This window comes from Musca vetustissima, unplaced genomic scaffold (genome assembly GCF_032173495.1).
Source record: "Musca vetustissima isolate MV318-11 ecotype Yass unplaced genomic scaffold, APGP_CSIRO_Mvet_v1 utg2425, whole genome shotgun sequence".
NCBI classification, from domain to species: Eukaryota; Metazoa; Arthropoda; class Insecta; order Diptera; family Muscidae; genus Musca; species Musca vetustissima.
The window spans coordinates 123,044-131,961 of NW_026872420.1; the positions used below are offsets into that span (position 1 = coordinate 123,044).

Sequence of the window (8,918 nt, forward strand, 5' to 3'; positions counted from 1 at the left end):
TAGACGCTAGAGTGATTACAACAGACGGACATGCTTAGATCGTCTTAGAATTTTACGCTGATCAAGAATATATATACTTTATAGGGTCGGAAATGATTATTTCGATGAAAACAAAATTAATATACCCTCCATACTATGGTGGAGGGTATAAAAAATAAATAAATAAAAAATAAATAAATAAAGCTAATATCATGAATGCCGAACAATCTCCAAATTAAATATTATATCTCAAATTGCGACTTAATCTCTTTTTGTTTTTGCACCATATGTTGCACATATGTACTGTTATAACAGGGATGGTACAAACATTAAAGGTATTGTCGTAGTTATTCTAATGTCAAAATATTATTGACATAGAAAATGGCAAATATCTTTAAAATGAATGAGATAAAATTTTGTAAAATTGAGTTACAATTATAATGTTTATTTTAATGCCTTTTGAAGGCAGGGTTTTATTTTTTCCTTCGATGTCAAATATAGTACGTCAAAAATGTTGTAAATATATACGACATGCCATCCCTGACTACAAAGATAAATATTATAAATTGCTGTAGTCATCAACTGTTAGTGAGCGTAATACACAATTGTCTACAATTCTTTAAAAAAATAAATAAATAAAATAAAAATATGGATTCAAAAGATTTTCAAAAGGATTTACTACCCGCCAGCGATAATAAAAGTGAATGGTTTCTGGTGCAATACGATCAGGATGCTCAAAAATTAACGAGAAAAATAGTCAACTCCGATGATTTAATGTGGAATGAAGAATTGCTTAAAGTCGAATCGGACGACAGTGGAAAGAAGAAAGAACATGTGCTGATACGAGATCAGAATAAATTGCATTTGGGCCATATCATTTATAGGGCAAAAACACTGGAGGAGTGTATCGATCATCACACATATTTGCAAATAATATGTATGCAACTGGTAAGTAGTTGATGGACGAACAGTGGTACTGGGTTCTGTCCGTCCATATTTTAACCTAATTGTTTGTAACTTGGTATTTTGGATTGTGGTGTGGTAAATCTACCAACTAAAAATGATCAACATTGGTGCACTTTTTATGCAACCAATTTGGGAGCAATTTGATATTTTGGATTTTCATTGAGTAGGAAATGTCCCTACGACATTGGTCCAAGCTTCCGGGAAGCCCCCATATAATAGTTATTAGATATTTTGGTGGGTGTGAGCATACTTTTCAATCGTATTCGCTCTAATTTGATTTTTCATATTCTCATGGGGTGTAAAATCTTCCTACCATAAATCTTCAATGTCATTTAATGGTTTGGAATAGCTCCCTTATAACGGTACCCTCCTACCTTTTTTCGGTATTAATACTTCTACCCTTCACCACATTGTGGTACAAGGTATTAGGTCTTTGTGCATATGTTTGTAACAGGCAAAAGGAAGCGAGATAGATCCATTAGAATATGCATAGAATCACTTTCTGAATCTGATTTGGATGAAATTTGGCACAAGTCACTTGTTTGGCCCAAAGACGAACCTTATAGAAATTGGAGAAAATCGGTTCATAGGATTTAAATATAACTACCATATATAGTTTCGTCCGATTTTATGTAAATGGTGCACCAAACTCCCAATATTGGTCCAATTGAGACAAAATTTAGCACAGAGTATTTAATTAGGTCTAGATTGATATACGCCTAGTTTTGTTGAATTCGCTTCACATTTAGACATAGCTCCCATATATAGTCTCGTCCGATTTTATGTAAATGAAGCACCATACTGCCAATTCGATTCGTCCGATTCCATTTCAATGATCCCCCAAAGATGCTACGTATATTCCATCTACAGAATATTGTTCATTTGAGCATCTCTCGTATGTACCTAAAATGATGAAGAGTATATATCATATAGTCGGACCGTCCGAGTTTTGAATTTTCCTTACTGGATTTTAAACCGATTTTTTGCATGAAAGTGGCTATAAATTGGAATATCGAATTTCTAGTGCTGGTCTCGTTTTATTTTCGGTATTTTGAAGTTGTCCAAATCAAACATCTACTACCACATAATGCAATAACATAGTCCCCATATAAATGTCCTGATCGATTGAAGGAATTTTGAATGCACACCACGTTGTAGAGGGTATAAAATGTCCGGCCCTTATACCCTCTTAATTTTTCCATCGTATTACAAAAATGTGATTTTGTCTTTTCAGCTACATACACCACACGAAGTTAACGATATTATGGATCGTTTACATTTCAACAATAACTTCTGGCTCCTCGTGATGTACAGTCGTAGCCCGAAGAAGGAGGAACAAGTTGTCTATGCCGTTTTCCATAGAAATGATGTCATTATGAAAGTGGACTCTCATACAAATGCCCTTATGGCATTTGTCCAAGAAGGACCGGCTACGTTCAAAGGCATGGTTGTAAAGATCTCCAATGATTTGAGCGATATGATGTTTGTCATCGATATCATACGTAATGAATTATTGAAATCGTGTGAGGAGGTAAGTACATATATTGTTTAATAACCCCCACCATAAGGTGGAGTGTATAGAAGGGGAAACTGGGGCACCTTCGGCATCCGGAATCGCGTTTTCCATATGAAGCTATTACATTAGATCATTAGCTTCGATACATAGGTATCGAATATCAAAATAAATAACTGTCACAAAGTTTGAAATCTCTACAGATGTTTTTTTCTAATATTTCCATTCCATTTTGTAGGTATTTCGTGTATAAAACCTTTTAAATGTTAAGGCAGTATTATTAAAATTAGTTAATTACATTGTATATTCTTATAAAAATAATTAAAAATGTAAAGTTTTTAGGAGACTTTATATTTTTAGACAGCATTTTGAAGTGGGGAATATTCAGCCAAATATTTATACCCTTCACCACACTGTGGTACAGGGTATTATGTCTTTGTGCATATGTTTGTAACAGGCAAAAATAATCGAGATAGACACATGGTTCCTTTTGAGAATATACATAGAATCACTTTCTAAGTCGATTTATGCATGTCCGTCCGTCCGTCTGTCCGTCTGTCTGTCCATGTTAAATTGTAAACAAAGTACAGGTCGCATTTATGATCCGAATTGGATGAAATTTGGCATAGGTCACTTATTCGCCCAAGGACGAACCCTATTGAAATTGGGAAAAATCGGTTCAGATTTAGATATAGCTCCCATATATATATTTAACCGATTTAATGTAAACGGCCCCTATATATCTATTTGCACGAAATTTGGTACAGCCTAATCATTTAGGTCTAGAATGATGTCTGCAAAGTTTCGTAAAAATCGGTCCAGATTTAGATATAGCTCCCATATATAGTTTCGTCCGATTTCATGTAAATGGTGCCCCAAAGTCCCTATATATCTTTCGATTTGCACGAAATTTGGTACAGCCTAATCACTTAGGTCTGGAATGATGTCTGCCAAGTTTCGAGAAAATCGGTCCAGATTTAGATAAAGCTCCCATATATAGTTTCGTCCGATTTCATGTAAATGGTGCCCCAAAGTCCCTATATATCTTTCGATTTGCACGAAATTTGGCATAACGTACTGAATTGAGCCTAGAATGATGTCTGTCAACTTTCGAAAAAATCGGTCCAGATTTAGATATAGCTCCCATATATAATTTCGTCCGATTTCATGTAAATGGTGCAGCAAAGTCCCTATATATCTTTCGATTTGCACGAAATTTGGCATAACGTACTTAATTGAGCCTAGAATGATGTCTGCCTAGTTTCATGAAAATCGGTCCTGATTTAGATATATCTCCCATATATAGTTTCGTCCGATTTCATGTAAATGGTGCCCCAAAGTCCCTATATATCTTTCGATTTGCACGAAATTTGGTGCAGACTAATAATTTAGGTCTAGAATGATGTCTGCCAAGTTTCGTGAAAATCGATTTAGATAGATATAGCCCTTTTTATTATAGATTGATTTTAAGTAATTGACGCACCATATATATTTTCGCCCGATTTCAAGTAAATTGGGCATCAAACTCCTCATGTTAGTCAGATTGACATAAAAGTTTGCACATCGTACAAAATTGAGCATAAAATTATATAGTTGCGTTTTCTAGAAGTACAGACATAGCCCAACGAATGACCAATTTATATTTGTTTGAAGTCGATTTACATACTTTATGGATAGATCTAGGTAGATTCACATTTAGATAAATATCACATACTTTATTTCATCCAATTTCATGCTAATAGTTCTGTTTAATATACCCATAGTGGTGAAGGGTATCATATAGTCGGCCCCGTCTGACTTTACTACTTTCCTTACTGGTTTTGAGTTTGTCTTTAAAAATGATCCTTTAATAATGCGATAGAAACCAGTAAGGAAAGTTGTAAATCTGAACCGATTTTAACAAAACTTCGTAGACATCAGTCTGGACCTAATTCAGTGCGCTGTGCACTGAACTGTCCAAATTTCATCCAAATCGGATCATAAATGCGACCTGTAGTTTGCTCACAAAAATACATGGACGGACATGCGTAAATCGACTCAGAAAGTGATTCTATGCATATTCTCAAAAGGAACCATGTATCTATCTCGATTCCTTTTGCCTGTTACAAACATATGCACGAAGACATAATACCCTGTACCACAGTGAAGGGTATAAAAAACTAAAACGTCATTCTAGTCTCAATTTGATGCGTTTCGTGTCAACCGGTGCGTCATTTACCTAAAATCCAAAGAAAATACAAATGGCAGCCATATCTAAATCAGACCCGATTTCAACAAAATTGTGTGTCAAATATACAAACTTGGAGTCTTAGTGCACACTTTACATAAAATCGAAGAGAAAAATAAATTGGAGCTATATATAAATCTGAACCGATTTTCAAAAAATTTAAGACACATCATTCTAGACGCAGTTCAGTTGAAATCTGATGGAATTATATATGGGAACTATATCTAAATCTGAACAAATCGTAAGATATATAGGGACTTTGGTGCACCACTTACATAAAATCCGACGAAACTATATATGGGAGCTATATTTAAATCTGAACCGATTTTCACAAAAATCAGCACACATCATCCTGCACTTAATTCAGTACGATTTGCCAAATTTTGTGCAGATCGAAAGATATATAGAGACTTCGGTGCATTATTTACATAAAATCAGACGAAACTATATATGGGAGCTATATCTAAATCCGAACCGATTTTCTCGAAACTTAGCACACATCATTCTACACTCAATTCAGGACCATATGCCAAATTTCGGGTAAATTGAAAGATATATAGGGACTTTGGTGCATCATTTCTTTTTAATCGGACGAAAATATATATGGGAGCTATATCTAAATCTGAACCGATTTCCACGAAATTTAGCACACATCACTCTAGACATAATTCCGTACGCTGTGCCAAATTTCATGCAAATCGAAAGATATATAGGGACTTTGGTGCACCATTTACATAAAATCGGACGAAAATATATATGGGAGCCAAGCAAATGAGCCTTGGACCAAAGAAATGAGCTTTACCAAATTTCATCCGAATCGAATTATAAATGCGACCTGTACTTTTTTTACAATTTAACACCAACAGACGGACAGGCGGGCGGACATGCATAAATCGACTCAGAAAGTGATTCTATGCATATTCTCAAAAGAAACCGTGTGTCTATCTCGTTTCCTTTTGCCTGCTACAAACATATGCACAAAGACATAATACCGTTTACCACAGTGTGGTGAAGGGTATAAAAAGCTATTTCTGATTGTGTATGTGGCCTTGAGACGTCAACGTCCGCTGCTAGTAAATATAGCATTAAAAGTCAAACATTGAGTCGCTTATTAAAACAAAATAGAACCTTTATAGGATCTGAATTCCAAACAGACTGATAGCGGTGATAATTACCATGATATGACTATGGTGCCGAATGTGTCCCATCAAATGCCGAAGCTACCCCGGGTAGGGGCACATTCGGCGAATTTGACTTTTTTTACAAAACTGTAAAGATTTTTAACTAATACTAGTTTTTATATGTTTATTACTAGTTTTTATAATTAAGTATCAGACGACAATAACCAGCCATAAAGTTTTTATATTTGTTGAATAAGTTCTAAAAAAAGTGCCGAATGTGCCCCAGTCTCCCCTATACATTCTTTATTATGTAGATCTGTTGTATTCGTCGAATTATTTTCTAAAATATAGTTATGCCAAATGCGCAAAAAAAATAATAAGGAAAAAATAACCGAATTTTTATGTTTGAACCGGATATTCACATAATGATATCGTTTTCAATGCCATATATGCATATTATTAGAAATCTAGTAAACAAACGTAGAACCGGACTATTATCGGTTTTATAATCGGAATATACGGTTCAAAAATTTAGAAACCCGAATTACAAATGTATTTTTATGAATTGCAATTGGAAAGCTTTATTACAGTTGGAATGTTTTTAATCCTATCTGAAAAGGGTGCAAAATAGTTTAATTTCCAAAATTAAAATGGGTGTAAAACACATTTGCAAATTGTGTAAATCGGTTAAGACCTATGGCTTATAATACGAATCATATGGTCGTATATTCGAGGTTGCAAGTTCAGTCAGCTACTTGTGTAGTTGTGTCTTTACAGCTCTGCTGGCTGTTTGATACATCCTGTACTATATTTCGATTTGTAAATTTAGTCTCATGTTTTATTAAATTCGCCAACTTTCTGTCTCATTTCAGAATGCCACCACAAACCCGTATTACAAACGTCAGGAGTTTAAAGAAAAAATTGCCATATTAGATTTTCGAATGCACTGCGAGAGTCAATTGTTGATCAAGGCCATACAGGCGGTGGATAGAAGTAAGACACGGATGGAATACCGTTACATGTATTTGCAACATCTTTACAATATGAGTCAACAGCAGCAGCAGCAACAACAACAGCAATAATAGTAGTTATAGTATCGGGAAGCCAATATGCAATACCCAACTGACAACAACTGTTTAACAGTGACGTTGACGAATTTTACAGCGAACCTAGTTCGGAACAAAAAAAAAAAGAAAATATTTAAATTGTTCAGGAAGAACTAAAAATAAGTTGTGATTTTATTTGTATATCCTTTGTATTATTTTTTAGTTTAGTTATCCTTTTTGGATATGTGTTTTATATATTTGTATGTATGTGTGCACCTAATAAATACGCTAATCCATAGGCAGATGTCACTGAATTTTTCTGAATAAAGATTTTTATAAACAAAAGCATGTATCCTTGGACCTTTCTTCTTCCGTAGTCGGTTGGTTGGTTAGCTCAACGATGAGTACCGATGACATTGGTGATAGGTAAAGAAGATCATCGCCATTCATGTGTGCCCGCCCACAGTACACAACAAAACTGTTGGTGGTCCACTGTTAGATGACCGGCTAGCCAGGATACCTCCTGTTGGCTATTGTTAAACAATGATCATTGAAGGTCCTTTGTATTCTTTGGTGTTTGTGTTTGCTCGTGCGATCATTCATGCCATAAAAATCGAGGTTACTGGCCTCGACCAGCAACAGCATCTGGAGTTGGGTGTGTGTAGCTGTTTATGACCCTCTTTGAGAGATTTGCACGAGCAGGTAAAAAAGGATTATCTATATGGCAGAAATGCAAATAAGGATATAGAATTGCATATCGCACATCCTCTAACTAGGTTAGCAATTCTGCATAGACATGTACGAATGTACCTGTCGGAAGGAGCCGAATGACAGGTGAAATGTTGTGCAAGGTGCAAAGATGTTGTTGTTGTACAACCAAAGACACATATCCTTCGGATGGGTATAAAAACTCGAACAGTGAATGAATTCGGCACAGTTCAACCAAGAACATCAAACCATCCACATTTCCAACACAGAACAAACAAAAATAATTTTTTAAACTGCAAAAATGGTTTTCGAACAATTTGTAGCTGATTTTCCTCTTCACAATCCCTCATACAGCCGCAGCTATGTGGACATGTTAACCACCGAGCTGCGCCTGAAGCGACTCAACAAACGCCAAATGGATAGCGCCATTATGTTTGATCGCCTCAAGGTTATCATCGATCAAATGGAGGAAGCCTATTGTCCATCCAGCTGTAATCAAGTCAAGGATCCTGCCTTTATTGCCGATCACAATTATGCCTATTCGAATTCTTCCTCGGGTATTACCACATCCACCTCATCGTCCAGCACCTCCCCACCACCCTTCGCAGAACAACGTTTCAATGGGTGTTCTTCCAATGAACCAAGTGCCAAGAGAAAAATCATCGATGATGATTACGAAGAATTCTCTGCCGAAGATGATACAAATTCTCCCAAAAATTATCACATGGATATGGATGCAGCACAGTATCCCCAACAAATGGGCGATATGGTAATACTTGGACCCAATGGCACCACCGTAGATGCACGTTCCTACAGCAGCATTATATGGGCCTCATCGGCCTCTGCCACCCGCCAGCTATTAAGCTTTGTCTTTAGCAGTGATATTTTGGCCACTCACACCCTAACCGGCAAACCATCCCCAGCCTTCTATGGCCGTGAGCGGCCAGCCAAAATGCAATTGGATCCCATCAAGGCAGCGGATATCATTCATTGTGTCAAATCGAAATTCAATTGCAGTGAACGTGAAATTCGTGCTGCCATCACCACAAAATGTTCGGATACCTCCAAGAAATACAAACGGCGTTCACAAAAATTACAAATGGACTCGGTTGCTTAAGCGAGAGTTAAAACGTTGTTTTGTAAGTTTTGTTGGTGTTTTGTGAATTTGTAAATATGTAAATAGTATCTATTGTATAATTTGTAAGAGTTCGGTTCCGAATGAATTTTTATATAGTTTTTAAATAAAATAAAAAAGAAAACATTAAGAAAAATAACTTTTTGGTATTTTAAATTTGTAAAAAGCGAAATGGTTAGGGCGGGTAATTTCAAATTCAAATGATGGTATGTGGCTTACAATT

At 35.8% G+C, this 8,918-nt stretch overlaps 2 protein-coding genes across 2 annotated transcripts; both read left to right on the forward strand.

Annotated features, from left to right (window-relative positions):
• The first annotated feature begins 627 nt into the window (after window positions 1-627).
• LOC133329180 (uncharacterized) lies at window positions 628-6,888 on the forward strand. Its single transcript, XM_061538018.1, has 3 exons — window positions 628-927; window positions 2,180-2,476; window positions 6,679-6,888. Exons 1-3 carry the CDS (start codon window positions 628-630, stop codon window positions 6,886-6,888), a joined length of 807 nt encoding a protein of 268 aa, XP_061394002.1.
• A 973-nt stretch (window positions 6,889-7,861) lies between these two features.
• LOC133330248 (protein insensitive-like) lies at window positions 7,862-8,677 on the forward strand. Its single transcript, XM_061539041.1, has one exon. The coding sequence runs from the start codon at window positions 7,862-7,864 to the stop codon at window positions 8,675-8,677; it is 816 nt and encodes a 271-aa protein (XP_061395025.1).
• The last annotated feature ends 241 nt before the right edge of the window (window positions 8,678-8,918 follow it).